Source organism: Mycosarcoma maydis, chromosome 3 (genome assembly GCF_000328475.2).
Source record: "Mycosarcoma maydis chromosome 3, whole genome shotgun sequence".
Taxonomy (NCBI): Eukaryota; Fungi; Basidiomycota; class Ustilaginomycetes; order Ustilaginales; genus Mycosarcoma; species Mycosarcoma maydis.
This window is the reverse complement of record NC_026480.1, coordinates 21,812-39,659: the sequence shown is the minus strand read 5'-3', so window position 1 is coordinate 39,659 and position 17,848 is coordinate 21,812. Positions and strand designations below refer to the sequence as shown.

The 17,848-nt window shown below is 54.9% G+C and overlaps 7 protein-coding genes across 7 annotated transcripts in view; 4 read left to right on the top strand and 3 right to left on the bottom strand.

Moving 5' to 3' along the window:
• Positions 1-518: 518 nt before the first annotated feature.
• Positions 519-4,361, top strand: UMAG_11657 (uncharacterized protein; the record flags this gene model as incomplete). Its single annotated transcript, XM_011389752.1, has 1 exon — positions 519-4,361. The coding sequence occupies one exon, from the start codon at positions 519-521 to the stop codon at positions 4,359-4,361; it is 3,843 nt and encodes a 1,280-aa protein (XP_011388054.1).
• Positions 4,362-4,474: 113 nt separating this feature from the next.
• Positions 4,475-6,883, bottom strand: UMAG_11656 (uncharacterized protein; the record flags this gene model as incomplete). The annotated part of the gene is made up of 1 exon (XM_011389751.1): positions 4,475-6,883. One exon carries the CDS (start codon positions 6,881-6,883, stop codon positions 4,475-4,477), a length of 2,409 nt encoding a protein of 802 aa, XP_011388053.1.
• Positions 6,884-7,543: 660 nt separating this feature from the next.
• On the top strand, positions 7,544-8,937 carry UMAG_11655 (uncharacterized protein; the record flags this gene model as incomplete). The annotated part of the gene is made up of 2 exons (XM_011389750.1): positions 7,544-7,604; positions 7,700-8,937. The coding sequence occupies 2 exons, from the start codon at positions 7,544-7,546 to the stop codon at positions 8,935-8,937; spliced, it is 1,299 nt and encodes a 432-aa protein (XP_011388052.1).
• Positions 8,938-9,081: 144 nt separating this feature from the next.
• Positions 9,082-9,500, bottom strand: UMAG_11654 (uncharacterized protein; the record flags this gene model as incomplete). Its single annotated transcript, XM_011389749.1, has 3 exons — positions 9,082-9,129; positions 9,219-9,353; positions 9,435-9,500. The coding sequence occupies 3 exons, from the start codon at positions 9,498-9,500 to the stop codon at positions 9,082-9,084; spliced, it is 249 nt and encodes an 82-aa protein (XP_011388051.1).
• A 933-nt stretch (positions 9,501-10,433) lies between these two features.
• UMAG_01450 (4-hydroxybenzoate octaprenyltransferase) lies at positions 10,434-13,388 on the top strand (the record flags this gene model as incomplete). Its single annotated transcript, XM_011389218.1, has 1 exon — positions 10,434-13,388. One exon carries the CDS (start codon positions 10,434-10,436, stop codon positions 13,386-13,388), a length of 2,955 nt encoding a protein of 984 aa, XP_011387520.1.
• A 176-nt stretch (positions 13,389-13,564) lies between these two features.
• On the bottom strand, positions 13,565-14,764 carry UMAG_11653 (uncharacterized protein; the record flags this gene model as incomplete). The annotated part of the gene is made up of 1 exon (XM_011389748.1): positions 13,565-14,764. The coding sequence occupies one exon, from the start codon at positions 14,762-14,764 to the stop codon at positions 13,565-13,567; it is 1,200 nt and encodes a 399-aa protein (XP_011388050.1).
• Positions 14,765-17,145: 2,381 nt separating this feature from the next.
• The window catches only part of UMAG_15093 (uncharacterized protein), a gene marked incomplete at both ends in the record, with an annotated part of 4,736 nt that continues 4,033 nt past the window's right edge, over positions 17,146-17,848 (top strand). Inside the window, one exon of the mRNA XM_011389847.1 lies at positions 17,146-17,847. Coding sequence (XP_011388149.1) covers positions 17,146-17,847 — 702 coding nt within the window. The remainder of the gene's footprint in view (position 17,848) is intronic.

Below are 17,848 nucleotides of genomic sequence, written 5' to 3'. Positions count from 1 at the left end.
GCCCATCATCCCTCACTACCTTAAAAATCACAATCGTGAATAATGCGTGATTGCTAGTAAAAAAGTGGTACGCTTAATCCATCGAAAACTCACACCCGTGGCAATATCGGGAAGATCGGCGATGGGATATTTATCCCAGCGCTAACACGCTTGGACCACGGTTGTTGGGTGTGGTTCAACAGGCATTCACGATTCACGATTCACGATTTGTTTGCATGGCATGAGTATGACCGAGCCAAGCCAAGCCAAGCCAAGCAGCAACCGTGAATCGTGAATTGCTCTCACACTGAACCTGAAGCTAGACCAACACCCACCTTGTCGTCATCACCACCACCACCATCACTATCATCATCTCTCGCAGCCCTGGAAGCGACGTTTCGTCCTCCAGACCATCGAGTCACCGGGCTTTAACGCCGTCGCGCCCATCTTGAGACGCGGTGACGACCAGGTGAACCGAGCAACAAGCGTGGCATCATCATCGTGCCTCACGCTTGGCTCGGGTTGGGCTATCTTCCACCATGTTTTCCAATCTTATGAATAGTCGCAAAGGCTCTGGCGATCGCACCAATCATCGACTGTCCGGCTCGAGTCAGCCTGTTACCGCCGAGCGTATCCGTCATCCTCAGCATGTGTACGCACAAGAAAGTCCTATGTCGCCTTCGTACGATTCCAGCGGGCAAGGCTCGTTCATGTCACGCCAGGACGGCGCAGGATCTGCTGCAGCCCCAGCTTGGAACAGCCCCGGAAGCACAGACCAATACTCGCGCTCAACCGCACAACTACCAGAGGAGATGCGTGCCAGAGAAAAGCAGAGACAAGCAGAACGAGATCGAGAGCGACGAGAGCGTCAGTCTAGTCAATCATCCATAAACACGACCAGCTCAGCTCCTTCTGTCCCTTCGGCCATCGCGCAGGACTCTACCGCAAAGTTCTCTTCAAGCCACATGGAATCTTCAGTGACACGTCTGCTCGTCGCGACCAAGATGCTGCTCGAGTCACTCACCAAATGGTCAGTGGGACAGCGCAGCGAAGAAAATGTTTCCGACATCTACGTCAGGCTCGGTAATGACTTCAACTCGGCTAAGCTGGCATTCGGCTCGTATGGCATTGACATGAGCGATCTCAATTCGGTACCTGATGACCTTCGTGACTGTCTCGAGCACTGCTTGTCAGAGGAAGCATCCCCTGCTGTTCTCGAGGTGCATCTACCGCGCATTCGCGAAATCATCATCAACCTTTTGCAGGGTCTCAAGATGAAGCAAGCCGAGTACAAGCAATTTTTGGTGCAGCAACGTGTAGCAAAGGAGGCTAAACGGTCAAGCATCCTACCGGAAGCACTCCTGGCGTCGACTCCAGCTCCACCATCACGACAGCAGCAGCAGCAGCAGCAGCAGCAGAAACCGTCGGCAAATCGCGTCCTTGGCCCTCGCGCGTCTCGGCAAGGTTTCAGCGAGACCACCGCATCAACGCTGGCAGAAGCGCAGGCTGGACCCGCTCCCACAAACATCTCCTTGCAACGTCCCGACTCTCTGCAGCGCGCCAGCTCAGCCAGCGCGACATTGCGTTCGGATTCCGGTGGCGATGCCGACTCGTCAACAACCTCTCCTGCGAACGTTGCAGGTGGCCGTGGAAGTGTTTTCCGCCCACCAAGTCGCGTTTCACGAGCGGCAAGCGATCGATCGGCAGGCAAAGGACCGAGTGAGCAGCACTCGCCCGCCTTGGCCTCAGTCTCCGCTTTAACAGCATCAGATGCATCAGAATCCGAACCAGGGAGCACAACGCCTCGCTTGCCGAATGTCGAACGCCATTCTCTGACTGATGACGGTCTGCCAAGTGTGGTCGGTGGCGAGGCAGCGTTGCATGAAGAGCAAAGCATAGGCGATCAGCCTGGCCCGCTCAACAACATGACGCCGCAGTGTCTGAGCACGCGATCGCCTCGACACACGCCCAAGTCTTCCTCTGTCGACACTGCTGCTGACTTTACGGAACACGACCCGAGCGTGAGGGCGCTCAAGAACCGAGATGCTTTGGAGCGTCGAGCAAGCAAGCGCTTTAGCGCGTATACGTTCAACAAGATGGGCATTGGGCAGAGCTTCACTCAAGGTATGGGAATCAACATGTTTTCCACGAGCGGCGGCGGTGCCGCTAGTCCACTTGCTGAGCGCAGACCGACTGAAAGACGAGGCAGTGGAGCACGTCGGACCGTTCGGCCACCACTTCCCGAGGCGAGTCTAGCACTAGAAGGCGCCACAAGTCCCGTGTTTTCAAGAACGACCGACTACCTCAGTTCGTCCACCAGCAGCAACAGTATCAGCACCGCGCGTCCACTGCCTCGCTCCAAGAGTACAACTGCCATTGAGAGCAAGTTCGAGTCGATTCAAGAGGTCAAAACTCCCACCTCATCCACCTTTGGCTTAGACGCACGCACACTCCCACCTGGCCGCAGCATCATAGATTCGGAAAAGCCGGCGTCTGCTGAGACAGTAAACGTTTCAACCAAGCAGTTGAATTTGCTTCCGCCTGTCGCGCCTTCGGCCCCGCGCGTCGCTTCGCAGGCTGTCAGCTCCACCGAATCGCTTCCCTTTTTGGATGCGCACGCCCCTCCATCCGAATCGGGTGATCTGGCAGCAGAGGCGCAACACCTGGACAGCAAGAATGGTGCTGGGTCTGCCGCTACCGTCGACGCCATCGACGCCGCGATCCCCGCAACGCCGCGGGCCTGCTCCAGCGACGCGACAAGCTCAATCAACGTCTTTCTCCAACTTGGTCGCCAGACGCGCAAAGCTGTCATTGAGCTTGACGCCTCCAATCCTCTTACACGAGGTATCAGTGTCGCGAGATTGCGCATGCTCTTCATCGATCGCTTCGCATACTCGCCCGGCATGGACGACTTTCCGACTATTTACGTCAAAGACCCCGCCAGCGGTGTTACGTATGAGCTCGAGGATCTGAGCGACGTACAGGAGGGCAGCTTGCTTACCCTCAACATTGAGCCGCTCGACCAGGTCAAGCAGCATCTTGATCTGTCGCTGGGCACTATCTCTCGAGAAATTCGCGAGCTCAAGGCAACCCTCGCCGAGCGCGATCGCGATCGTGATGTGCGTCGCACGTCGTTTGTCAACAGTGAAGCTTTCTTGACAGCTCATCCAACTCCCACCAAGATCAGCGACTCGCAGTTTCAGGCCGCTGGTCAGCGCGTTGCGCAGCTGAAACGCGCCAACACGCGTGCGGCAGCAGTCAATCATGAAGACTCTTCCGCGCAGGACCCGAGCTCGAGTAACACAGCAGCAGCACCAGGATCGTCTTCGTCGTCCGCGTTGGCAGGCTCACGCATCGCACACGAGCTCAAAGTTCAATTCGAGGAGCTGCAAAACCTTCGTCGCGAGTTTGCCATCACTCGTCAACTGCAGACCGACTTTGAAGGCGATGTCAAGTCTATCCTTGCCACCGTCCGCGAACAGTCTGGTGCTGTACGGGCGATTGCCTCGACGAAAGTGGCTGCCGAGCGCAATTTCATTGTCGCTGGTAAATCGCGCCTGGATGCTCAATCGCAGGACCTGCTTACGCTGATCGAAGATCTGCAGGACACGGTAGACGATCTACGCGTCGATGTGATCCAACGCGGTGTGAAACCCAGGCCTGTTCTGGTCAAGCAGATTGTCGAGGATGTGGGTCGCGCCACCAAAGGTCTGTTGGAGCTCGAAGGGTACGTGCAGACGGTCAAGCCAAGCTGGAAAAAGACGTGGGAGTCCGAGTTGCAAAACATTGTCGACGAGCAAGAGTTTCTCAACCACGAAGAAGGGTTGCTGTCGGATTTGCGCGACGACCTGCGCTCGCTCAAAGAGGTGTTCAGCAATATTCAGCAGGTAGTCAAGCTGCGTGGAGGATCTGGCAAGGGTGGCAAGTACATTCCACCGCTACCGGAGGAGGGGCATGAGGGCCTTTCCACCGTCATGATGGAGGTCAAATCGCAAGCTGTCAATCATGAAAAACGCCTACGTGCGCTGCAGGCTGTTGAGCGTCAGAGGCAAAAGGATCTTTTGGCGTCCAAGACCAACGACGAGTTCACCGAGGAGCTGGCTGGATTCGTGGACAAGAAAGTGCTTCGAAAGACAGGCGGTGTGTTGGAGGCCGAGAGGATCAGGCAGAAGCGAGACCATGCAACATGGAAGGCCATGTTTGGCGGCGGTGGACCAGGCGGCATCCCGATGACTTCGAGCGGGAGCGGCGGAGTAGAAGTGAAACCCAAGAAGTTGATTCTTGGCAGCAGCAAGGATAAGCCTACTGTGGCTGCCGGTGTAGACGTAAGGCGTACTGCAAACACGAGTGCTGGCGCAGCCGACGACGATACCACGCTGTAGATGCACGTGTGATTCTGGCAAAGTAATACAGCGCCTTCCATGAGCATGTCTCGACAGCTTGTCGTCGATTGACGGTCCGTTGTGCGACGTGAAGTGTCGGACAATTGCGTGCGTCAGTATCCTTCCAGATCCAGAGCCTGCAAAGCGAGATCGTCCTCGTCGTCCTCGTCTTCTTCGTCTTCTTCGTCGTCCTCCTCATCTTCCTCCTCGTCTTCCTCATCTTCCTCCTCCTCGTCGTCTTCCTCCTCCTCCTCCTCGTCGTCTTCGTCTTCCTCCTCATCTTCCTCGTCGTCTTGCTCCTGCACGTCCACGTCCTCGTGTTCTGCATTGTCTTGCTCCTGATCGTCTTGCTCCTGATCGTCTTGCTGTGTTGCTTCTGTGCGAGCTCGCTGCGTGTGGTTCGCCTGACTGACTTGTTTATCTGGGTAGGCGGTGCGGGTGGTTTGCGATGCTGAAGCGCGATCGTCGTCTGGTTCGTTGGAGGTCGGAGACTGGACGATGTAGACTGGTCTGTGCCCATCGATGGAGCTGTGAGCGCTGTATACGGTTTCTGAAAGCGAAGAGTCTTTTGATAATGCCGAATCGGATGAAGTGAAATTGCGCGTTGCTTGGTGTGCGGCCATGGCAGCTATGCGCTCTGACAATACATCCGCGGTGCGCTGACCGGCAACATGCCAAGAGGTTTGCGCCAAGCCATTCGCTTTAGTCGGTGTCTGCTCTCCGGCGTCATCCAACACCAGCCGTCTCCGTCGCTGCTCCAACGGCACAGTTATCCTCGCCCTTTCCGCATCGTGTCTCCGGACAGCCTGTGTTTGACTGCACCCCGCATGTTCCGCCTCATTGTCCGTAATGTCATCGTCATGGTGGAAGATGGTGCCGGCGATGCCGATCTTGTAGTTGCTAGACGTGGTCGGTCTGGCTCGAGGCGTGCTCACGTCCACTTCCTCGGTGTCTGCATCGGGCAAGATGGTGCTCGTCGGCGTTCGCTGCGTGCTATCCGAGTCTCGTCCAGACTCTTGCGGTGTCTCATTCGCGGTACGTAGGTACAGCCGACTTTCTTGCGCGAGATTGGAGCGTGCGCGTCGAGTTGGCGAATCGTGTTGCTGGTGGCTAAGCAAAGCAGACCCGACTGCATCGTGACCTTGCACTTGGTCTTCAAGGAATGCCGCCACACAAGGAATCACACTTGTCGGTGCCTGTAAGCGTGTAGATGTCGGGCTCGGACTGATCAATGAAGATGTGATGCCACGAGCAGTACTCGCGGCTCTGCGCGCTTGGCCGGCTGTGCCTGCTCTGTCCTCATCCGGCATCAGAGATGCAGACCTACCGGCATGCAATTGCGAGCTGTTGGTAGACGGTCGGCCCGCACGACTTGTAGGCCGCGAATGTGGCGGTGTGTGCCAGCTTGCATTGCTGTTGTGTGACGAGGTGCGAGAATGCATGTGCAGGGAACGTGATGGTGTTGAGGGTCGCTGCGAAGATGCAGTAGATGCCGAAGATGCCGAAGCGGATGAGAGCAGAAAGACGGGCTCGGGAGGTAGATCTGGGTCTATGTCAAAATGGAGCTTTAAGGTCGGATGGTGGATGGGCAGCTGGCGATCGCGTCGCAAACGCGGATGGATCGGCGGATGCGGAGAGGTTCGCGAGGCGACACCAACATTGGTGTCGCATGAGCCGTTGAGCGCTGTTGTGTACGAAGGATTCCTAGACATGGAGGGTTCATTAGAGGTGCTGCTGGCTGAGCTGTGTGAATGTTGAACGTGGCCATTGGAAAGGTGAGGAGGATGGGAAGAGGCTGCCCATGCGTATGGATCTGCTAGGACCGAAAGCATATTCGGCGCTGGCCAAAGCCAGGAGGGAATGTGGTTCCGGGGCGGCAGCCGTACGCCGTCGGGCTGACCAAACTTGGTAAGAAACGCAGAGAGATGCGAAGGTACCTCTGTCCACTCGGAAGAGTTGGAGTCGCGCAGTGCACGTCCAAGCTCGGCCAGAATTGCGGGATTCGACCATGCTTGCACTTTGCGCAGACAAGCCACAAGAGTGCTGGTCACTTCGACGCCATCCAAACAATGAATGTAGATGGGATGATTGCGTCGATCCAGCAGGATGGAAAGAGCTCGAGCAGCGCCTTCGCGGGTCAGACCTCCGCTCTCCTCTTTTGGCTTCTCGCAACGCACATGAAAGAGCTGAATGCCGAGTTTGGACGCCTTGCCTGCCACGGTGGTTAGCGAGGAAGACGGCAATGAATCTGTGGATGACGCCCATTCCAAAATGGCAACGTCATTATCGAGCGGTCTTGGAGTGAGACTGAGGACCGTGCGCAGATGTAATCGAGAGAGAAAGGACAAATTTCTAGCTTTGGGATATGCTCCGCGATACACTGATTCGCGATGGTGCGGATGCGAGCGAGGGTCGGTATCATCGACAGCGGCACTGGCCTGCCATGGTGGTTGCGGCTGATCCGTACACGCAAAAGCGACCGTCGAGAAACGCAGCGGTGGTGTGAGCGGCTTGAGCGACATGTCCACAGCGGCAGTAGGTCTGTCCACCAGTAGCGGATCGTTCTCGGAGGGTGGTCTAGGCTGCGTTCAAGGCTACCCTGACATCCTCGATTTGGTGCCGAGAGATTCTGTTGACCAATTGAGCGAGGAAGATTACTGGGCCACCCCTACGACGGCAGCTGTGATGTTCAGTGATGCTAGTCGGAAGGTCAGATGACGATATCAGTGATTGGCGGTATTCAAACTCGCGAGAGAATTCGGTCTCTCAACCAGACAGAGACAAGAGAGAGAAAGAGAGAGAGAGAGCGAGAGCGAGCTGGAGGCACAGTTAATCACAAATTTAATCGGATCAAGGGTCCACTTCAGCCTTGTGGAGAGATGGAGCAAGAAACATAGACACGGACGACGGGACACGGAGCACACACAACCACGAACGCACGGACGGAATTTGTGTATATGTTAAGCTGTTCAGCATGAGAGCAACACTCACGACTCGTGACTGACTCAACAACACACGCGACTGAACGTGAACCATGAACGGACATTTGGGTGGTGGACGAGACTTACGACTCGACAAAAAAAAGTTGACGGTTCGTGGTTGCTTCCTCTCAGCTTTCCTGAACCAGTCAACACATCATCAGTACGTGTCGATCAAGAGGCACCCTCTGTTCGTCATTCGCAATGATCTGGCAGCGCGGAACTGAGGCTCCTATGGACACGTCGCCGCCCGGACCTCCTCCAGGTAGGTCTCGTTTACTCACTGCAGCTGAATCTCCCTCAAAGGCTACTACTGACAACGCGATTCACCCCGGTTCCTCCTCTATGTGACGGAAACAGCCAGCATATTTGACAGCGATGTCTCACGAGGAAATTCAGCTCATGCATCTACCTCTCAGCTTCCGCCGGACACTGACATGACCGATGTCGAAATGTCGAGCCTTACACCGCCATCGCACAAAGTGTCAAACCTGCGCTCCAGCGTACTTGACCAGAACGACGAGCTGGCAGATGACTCGATGAACGGCGCAGATAACCTGGCTCACAGCAGCTTCTCCAAGGCACCACCATCAAAGCATGTTCGGAGGAAGCGCAGCGTTCTCAGCAGGAAAGGAAAGCGCTTGGCGCATCTGCAAAGCCGCGACCTTGTTCCTGCTTCGAGACTCTTACACTCGGCTCACGGCGACAATGACGACGACAGTGATGATGGATCAAGTTTCGATACTGAAAATGAATACGAGGATGAGGAAGGAGACGACATTGGTGGTATTCAGCGCAAAGGCACACCAAGTCGGATCCGATCCATTACCAAGTATGCCTTCAACTACATCCTTCCCAACGCCGTGTCTCCCCTACCACATCAGCCCATTGAGTCGTACGCCTCGACTGGGAATCACATGGACAAGCCCGAGCTGCTGCTTGGCTATGCACAGCTCATCTTCAACGCCAGCATCCTCTCCGCTTTCCTCTATCTTCTGTTTCATGTCGTTCGTACGGTCCAGAAGGATGTTGCCGAGAAAGTACGCTCGTACGAGATGGACATTCTGTCCGAGATCACTACCTGTGCCGCTGCATATACAGCCAATAGGTGTGGTACGGATCTGCAAGCGCCTGCTTTGGCAAGCGCATGCAAGAACTGGGAGCGATGCTCGGCTCGAGATCCAGCTGTTGTAGGCACCGCTCGTGTCACCGCCGAAACCTTTGCTGAGATCCTCAATGGCTTTGTCGATTCGGTCAGCTGGAAGACCATGTTCTTCACGCTGATCTGCCTTTCCATCGTTGTTGGAGCTACCAACTCATTTCTCTCATTCTTCCGTATCAAATCACGATCTCAAAATCATGACTCGAACCCTACCTCGCAGAATTTGCCCCAATCAACTGCAGGACACCCATCGGCACCTCCACCCTCACATGCAATCGCTGCACCGACACATAGCTCACTTGCCAACGGCGTCCCTGCATTCTACCACCCTCATCAACATCCCGGGTACGAATCAGCTCCGCATTATGCCTATCCGACATGGCAGCAACTTGCGCCTTCGACTCCATCACGCAGACGAACGCGCCAGGGTGCATAGAGCAGCAAATTGGTCACGCTTTACAGTCATAGTCCCGGACAGGGTAGCAGATACAAGCAAGAGAATCTTGTGTATTTGACAGCTTGCTAAATTACGACTCGTGACTTATGCCACGTCTTTTCAGATACGTTAGCGTTATATGCTTCACTTGCCGGGCTGGTTAGCTGCAGCGTGCTTTGCATTATTGACGGCCTATTGTGAGAGGTTTCCAGAAGAAAGATCTTTGCAATGAATGAGTTGATGACCCATCTCTGCTGTAGACTACCAAGCAGGTCACTCACATTTTTGAGATTGCCGGCGCCGTCGTTGGCGTCGCCAGCCTGGCCACTCTCGGCACCCTTATTTTCGCCATCGCCAAACACGCCTCCGCGCTGCTGCTCGTCAGGAATAGCCTTTGAGTCTTTGCCGGGAGCCGACTGAAAACGCAACAAGGATGAAAGGAAAGTCAATTAACAGTCGGTAGTTCTCTACGCCGCGCATGGTGCTTCTATACCAACCTGTCCCATGGGGTCATTTTCGCGTCCCTGAAGGGGAGGAGACTGAGTACCGCCCTGGCCCGACATGTTAAAATGATGCGATCAAGTGAGTCTTGTGATTGTTAACGTTGCAAGAATTCCAAAGATGGCAGTATAGACTTAGACGGCGGAAGTTTGTTGAGAAGGTGTGGTCTTTATAAGTCGAGGTGTCTCAAGCTCAAGTCTAGTCGAGGGACGCTTTAGCAGGATCGAGATCTTCAGATTTGGCATGACGATGGCTCGATGCTCGGCCAACTTGAGACTTTACAATGCGTCGCTGCACTCGTGACTGCCGAAGATCAGGCGCTCATGTTGACAGCTGTGCTCTAGTAGAACCGAAGCAGGCAGAGATGAATCAGCCACAGCCTCAGACTGGCCATCAGACCGAGGATCGTGGATGATTCAGCGTTGCGTCGTTCAGCTGGCTGATTCACGATTGCCTGCTTACCAAAATGACACCAAAGGCTGAGTTGCCGAGTGGACCCTGCGTCTCCTCCCATCTCCACGCTCACACGTCACAGCCTCTACGGTACACGGTCACGGGTTAATGATCCACGATCCACGATCCACGATCGTGATCAGAAGATCCTAATGTTAGACCGCAACCTCAATACGTCGCAATGCAAACTGATTTTGGCTGTAGGAAGAATCACGAATTACGAAACATGAATCACGAATCAACACGATTCACGATTCACGATTGGGCCGCGAATCGTGAAAGGACGAGTTGTGCAAGCTCGACCAAAGTCTCGCGCCTCGTTTGCAGTGATGACGACCAGGCTTAAGTATCATCACGGACCACCTTTTGCTACGTGCAGCTCTTCCCGAAGCTGGCTGCTGCAGACACTTCCGACAGCAAATTAGCTGACCTCGCTGCAATCTGCGATGACAATGTCGATCACCGCAGTCTAATCTCTGTCATTGGGCGTCTCGACCATCATCAACTAGACAGGCATCGCCAGCGCCTTGAGGACGTCGAACATGATGCTTCGGTCAATCGGACCAGCTTGGTTCTCCTTCAGTCGTGTGGTATGCTGCAATAACGCAAAGCATAGCACGGCTCTCTTTCGAGCCTACGCCACGACTCCATCGAGAGTAAAGACAACCTACCCAAGCTCGGCTCTCCCAGCTAACGAAAACAGTCAGCACCATAATCAAGAAAATATCGGCCAGGAAAGGGACCAAGGCTACCTGGCCTTTACCAAATCAAGTCTTTTCAAGCTGACACTACCACTGCAGCCGCCAAGCTCGGATCCTAGCTCCCCCTCCTCTATCTACTCATCAGCAACGGCTAAGGCGGAACGCCAAAACGAGTTGCCTCGATCCCAAGCCGAGGAGGCCGAACGAAAGAAACTATCCGAAATACCATGGGAGCAAGCTGCGGAAACGTCAGAGCCGCCCGTATCCCAGCTCAATCATCGATCGCATTTGAACTTGCATGGTCCCGAAAATGGCGAGCCATCTGACGTCGAGGCCGACGAGTATGATGCTGATGCTCCAGCACACAGCGTCGTCTTTCTTCTGCATAGCGCACAGCCGCTCAGCTACATCGCAAATCTCATACGTGCCGAAGGACCAAGTCCGGAACCTAGTCAGCATCAGATCGAGGCCGAGAAACAGAAGACTGTGCGGACAGAGTCTTCGAGATACCAAGATGACAACAGCGGCAAGGTCAGTGTTCCCGCGGCACCACGATCTTCGCCTGAGCGCAAAGACAAGCGCGTCCAATTGAGCCCAGAGCAGTTGGAAATGCGCGAGATGCTGCTTCGCCAAGGCTTCGTCGATCCACTCGGAGATCCGCCAATTTCCTTCCACACCCGCGCAGCTGACGGCAAACGTTGGTCACCTGCGACGGGCATCGGTGATTTCTTGCGCGATGCCGCGCGAATCGGCTCCTTTGTGATTCGTATCGGTGAGCGCAACGTGTATGTGACAGTTCCCTCGTTCGAGGACCGCACCCGCTTTCTTCGTGCTAGTCTGTACGCAAAGACGGAGCAAATCGAGAAGCTTGTCCATCTCAAGGTCGAGTGCGATCGCATCGCTCATTCGGGTACCAAACGACTCTCGTTTGCCGGCGTGCTCATCCTGAGCGCTTGGTGGGGGTCGGTCGCTTTTCTCACCTTTTTCACCGAACTCGGTTGGGACGTCATGGAACCCGTCACCTATCTCACCGGTCTCGGCACCATCTTGGGCGGCTACATCTGGTTCCTCATTCACAATCGTGAGGTCTCGTACCGTGCGGTGCTCAACGAGACCACATCCAGGCGACAGCAGAAACTCTACATAGAGAAAGGCTTCAATATTGAGCGGTACCAGGAGCTGATCGAAGAGGTCAAGGACTTGCGCAAAACTATCAAGAAGGTTGCCGAGGATTACGACCTGGAATGGGACCAAGGAGAGACAAAGGCCGGCAAGCAGAACAAAAGTGCGCTCAAGATCATCCGTAAGCATGAAGAGGCCAGCTTTCGCTCAAAGAGAGAAAATGTCCGCGAAGACGAGGAAGGCGATGCAGACGAGAAGGATAGCGGGCGCACAGCTACCGCTTCCCACGAGGCCGAGGACAAGGACGGAGACGGACAGCCTGACAATGTACAGCACGATCATTCGAAGCTCAAGGTTCGTAAGAAGAAAGCCAACGGAAGCGAGGCTCGTCGTCATTTCTCTACAATTGCACGACGGAGTGGTGCAGACGCAAATCCTTCACCATTCGCTAGACACTACAGCAGCAGCAGCGAATCGGGCAAGCGTCCTGCGAGGGGCGTCGACTCGCCAAACGAATCTTTTCGGGCGTCGAATGGTGCAACACCCTTACTAGATGGTGGAGCGACCCATGTCACTCAAACAGCCCTGCCTCGTACGAAGCGGCGGTTCAATTTTCAGCCGTATGTGGCCCTCAGTCGCATCGATAAGCCCATCGGGACTTGGCTGCTCTACTGGCCGTGTGGCTGGTCTATCGTGCTGGCGTCACACACTATGGGACTGTCTTACACCACTCCGCTCTTCTACACGATGCTTTTCGGCGTAGGAGCGTTCGTGATGCGTGGAGCTGGCTGCACGATCAACGACATGTGGGATGCCAAGATGGACCGCATGGTCGAACGCACCAAGGCACGCCCGCTTGCCGCCGGTGAGATCACCCACTTTCAAGCTTTGTGTTTTCTCGGGATTCAACTCAGTGCCGGACTCGCTGTGCTGGTCAACTTGAATCTGTACAGCATCATGTTGGGCGCGAGTTCGCTGGGCGTGGTGGTGCTGTACCCGTTGATGAAGCGGGTGACCTACTGGCCGCAGTTGGTGCTCGGGTTCGCCTTTAACTGGGGCGCCATGCTCGGATGGTCTGCCGTAGCTGGCGCAGTGGACTGGGGCGTGGTGCTACCGCTGTATGCTGGCTCGATTCTGTGGACGCTGGTTTACGACACAATCTATGCGCACCAGGACAAGGTCGACGATGTGCATGCAGGGGTCAAGTCGACAGCGCTCTTGTTTGGCGATAAAACCAAGCCGGTACTATCGGCCTTCTCTGCTGGCACGATCGGGCTGTTCGGGTACAGCGCGTCGCAAGCGATACCACCTGCTATTGGCGCTGGTGCATCGGCTGTGGATGTACTGAGACCCGCTCAAAGCTCTAGCATCGGCGAGCTGATCTTCTCACCCTCGTTTCTTGACACTGTGAGCGCCACGTCGCCCATTCTCGATTCGTTGGCGCACCATCACCCTTTATTCTGCGTAGCTCTTGCCGGAGCTGCTGGTCATCTGGCATGGCAAATCCGGACGGTGAAACTTGACGATCGTGGCGACTGCTGGCGCAAGTTCTGCTCCAACACCACCTTTGGCTGGATCGTCGTATGCGGTCTCATTGCCGACTACGCTTCTTGGTTGTATCTCGACTCTCAGCATGGCAAGCTCGAGCAGGCTCGAGACTCGGATGTGATCTAGACTTGGCTCGCCATTATGCACGATAGAGCGTCATGTACCGAATTGCAATACTTGGAAACGATCAGCTGTGCGACTGGATGGCGGAATGTTGGCTATTCGTGATTGCGACTAAAGTACAGAAAAAACAGTTTACACGGGCGCTCCAAGGAGACAGGTTGGGATGTGTGGATGGGCTTCTAGGCACTCGACGCGGATGAGGCTGCTGGCTTTGGCAGATTTTCGGCGGCAAAAGCGGAGAAGAAGCCCTGGCCCTGCTTCCATTCCTGCCAGCCCTTCTGTAATCTAACGCTGAGACTCTCTATTGAGTCCAAAGCAGGACGGACGTCGAGAACGAATTCCGGGTCGTCCTTTTCGGGGTCGTCAGGTACGCTGTAGTAGTCGATGACGTACCGGACCTCCTTGCCATCCTGATCGGGTCTTCTGACGATCCAATCGTGTCGGTCGAAAGGCGGTTCTGAGCTGAACGTGTTGGGCATGATGCTGGCCATCCAGCCAAAGAGGCGTGCTTTGGGAGTGAGCGTTCCCGGCTTGCCCTGGAAGCGTGCGAGTTCGGCGCGCGACGAGTCGGCACCGGCGAGCTTCTCCCATTCGAGCACTTCAAGCCAGGCTTGTTCATTGAGGAAATTGTGCACAAGCACCATGGTCTCGACGTGCTCTTCAGGTGTCTCCCAGCCTTTACGGACAAGCGCGTTGTAGAACTGCTGCGGGGAAGGGTACTCCCACTTTTCCGACTGGTCTTCCGAGGGATGACTGTCGTCGTGCTTGACGGGACACGCCGAAGGTGCATCGTAAGGGGATGCACCAGGAGCAGCTGAAGAGCGGGAGCGAGGAATGGATGAAACGACGCGTTCGGTTGAAAGCACGGTCTTCTGCTCCGGTGCTTGACCTTGACCGAGGCTGGGCATCATGTTGAGTGGGTTGAGCGTGGAAGACCATGGCTTGGATGATGAGGATGGTTCGGACGAGGACGGGGTCATGGAGCCAGCCAGAGAGACGTGAGGTGGAGCAGACTTGGAAGCGAGGTACTTGTCGCGGTCCTCGTGAGGGATAGGGCATTGACCTCCAGATGAAGCGACCATTTTGGGGGGAGAAGGCTTAGATGGAGAAGGCGTCGGTACTGATACGGATGCGCTGTTGCCACCGGCATGCATCGGGCACGCAGGCGGCGGTGAAGATGAGGGTGAAGATGAGGGTGAAGATGAGGATGAGAAAGCAGCTGATGAAGGACCTGCGCTCATGGAGCGAAGGATCTCATCGCGGTGTTGAGAAAGTTTGTAGGCCATCAACGCGGCGACGGCGTTTTGATTGTTGACATTGCATGTCTGGTCTGAAGCGGCCTGGGCGCGGATGGCACGAACGATCTCGGCAGGGTTCATTGCAGTAGGAGAGGATCGGTTTGTAGGCAAGAGGATCGAAAAGTCGTTTCAGGAAGGAGATGGTGGCTGCTGTTGATGAGGTGCTGAACGGTCAGCGTGTGTTGGTTTAGCAACTTGTCAGGGTGGAGGAGTGTGAGCAAATCAAATCACAATCACGAAATTTCTCAACCGCTCCTAAGTTACTTCCGGGAAATTTTCGAGAGACGGAAAAAAAAACCACCGCACAGTAGCAGTCAAATCGTAGGCCGACTTCCGAACGACTCGTGACTGACAAATCAAGCTTCTCTCAAGTGTGGACAAGCAAAGCCCACAACGCTGCTGTGAGTTTACGCCTATACTATTAATAATAATCATCTCAGCATGTTGCTTCCTGAGAGGCATTCGAAACGTATATCAATACTACAATATGGACGAGCTGTCAGGTGGTTGTTGGCGCAAGATCGCAAGAACGCAAGATCGAAGCGAGGGGAGAGGCACGATCGGTGGTGTTGTTAACAGATCGGGTCCCGATGAGTTTCTCGCCAGGGAACAAGCTTTTTGTGGCATGCCGGAGATGGTGACGTGAACGGGCAAAAAAGCGAGGATCAATCGTAGATAACTTACACGCACCACGATTCAGATTTTGAATCGTTCATGCATCACGGAAAACTCACGACTCGTGACTGGGCCAGACGTGTCTGGTGAGAGAGTCCTGTGACAGAAGCGTGAGCTTCACAAAAAGAGACACGAGAGGTGCACGGTGAGCGAGGATGCACGTCAAGATCGGAGATGAAATTTCGAGTTGTTAGAGTTGATCGAGGTTTCAGATTCTGGGGTCAGCCGTGCGTTGAGCGAAACAGGCGTGAGGTGCAAGCTGTGAGCGACACGCGTAAAAGGTGGCTGGCTGATCCGCCATCTCGCCATCTTGATTCTGATTTAAGAGCGCCGATTATCAAGACGAGAGTTGTTGTTCTTACAGCAACTCGAACTCAATATCTACATCAAGCCATTCCAAGCCAAGCTCAGTTCCGAGATTAAGCTCGGTTCCTTTACCCAAAAGGATGCGATGACGAAAGCTATGGATTGCTTTTGCGCTTGCTTGCATTAAGCACTGACGGTGGGGCACCAACCAAGGGCTGTCACGCGTATCGAGCAATGGTAGTATGGTTGTACCGCGGAGTTGTGATGCACAGTTAGCGTTACTTCACCGTTAAGTCTGGCTTGACGTGACGGTAAAGACACGAGAGGCCGTTCTTTTTAAGATACAGTAGCACCGACGCAAGAGCACCAGATTCACGATTTCGCGTGATTTGTTTGCCAGCCACTCCCGACTGATGACTGGTGTGACGTGTGGTTTTCATGATGACTAGTCACGAGTGTACAACGTTCCAGTCCGGCGCGGAAGCTCAGCGAATCGGTGTTGAGCGACACTCAAACTTAACGACTCACGACTGGCAATCGTTAATCACGAATGAGCCAGCTCGGTAGCACCGATACTGAGCTAAAAATGCGCGTCGAGTGTAACTGTGCAGCAACTCGAATCAGGGCTCTCGCCACGCACAACCTCGCCTCGACGCAATGCAGCAGTTTGGATTGGCGAATCACACAGAGAGACAGGCGAAATACCACACTCTGAAAAAAGTTAGTCACTCACTCTGTCGCTCATGACTGCTGGACACGAGTCGGCTCAGTCTTTAATTGAATGTCTCGGCTGTACAGTATTCTTGATTCGTGATTGCACAGTTAAGGTAATCTGTGACTGTGCTGTTCTGCACTGCACTACACGAATCATTTCATGATTCCATCGCGCTCTTCCGAGGTCACACTCAAGTCTCACACTCACACTCACTAACTTACTCCAGACTGTGACTGGTTCACCATGCTGTCACTGTAGCAGCACCCTTTCCTTCGATCTGGCACACACGGCACACACACGCCTTGACACACTTACGACTCAACCCTTGATATTTCGCTCGGCTCGCCTTTTCGGCTGGCTTCCGTTGGCTTGGTTCACCACATCGGCCCCTTCAGCTTGCTTCGACTTGATTGATCTGTTTTGCGAATTGTACACACCATCGCACCACAGACACCTAACCCTCACAGATTCCGTCGCCTCCACCGTCGCTCTCGATCGTTCCTCTGCACGAGCCCAAACACCATTGCATCGCTCGCCGTCCTCAGACTGCATTCAGTCTTTGTCAAACAGCGGCAGTATCCACACCGTTCTCTCCACCGCTTTAGGTCATCTTGGCTCCCCTCTCTACCTCATCTTGATCGACGTACGATAGCACCTCGGCCGATCGACGTGAGCATCTACAATGCATCTCTCTCCTTAAGCTCTTTAGCGTTGTCGTTCGCTTTGGCGTAGCTCTACCGGTCTACTGTCCAGATCTCTCTGATTTATGGCCTCACCAAGTCTGGACCAGGCCTCCACGCCTCCCGCGGCAATGGCAACAACTCCGTCTACCAACGTCGCCACCGTCAGCCCTGCATCACTCCAAGCCCAGCTTGAAGCTCGATCTTTAGCTCCTGTCGACGGCGCAGCTTCGCACGGTGCCGTGTGCGATACCAGTGCATCTGCCTCCAGCCCCACCTACCCCACCCTCAGCCTCGCTATGGCCGGGCACGTCTTGGGCGCTGCTGGCCCCGCTCCAACTTCCAGCAGTGTTGCGCCTCCCAACGATACAGTTGGCGTTTCATCTCCGCTCCACCTGTACAGCGCGCCTGCACGCCCCTCTGACTCGAAAGATCTCGCTCACCCGGTCTTGATCACTTCCAGTCACGATGCAAACGCCCATAGACTTGCACCCGCCAGCACATCACCTCCCCTTCTCAGCGCCCATGATCCCTCGAGCCCCTCTGCATCTATCTCGCCTTCGGTCGTCTCTGGTTCCTCAACACCAGCGCGTTCCGCCATGAGCGAGCTCCATCTCTACTCCCAGCAGATTCAACAGCAGCTCCTTCACCAGCATATGCATCACCAACTATTCAATGGCCGAACCAAGTTGTCCACCGGCTCGCCTCCCTCCAACGCGCCAGATCACAGTCCGTTACCTTCCACCAGTGCCAGCGCGTACAGCTCGCCCCCTGTCTCGGGTCGCTCTT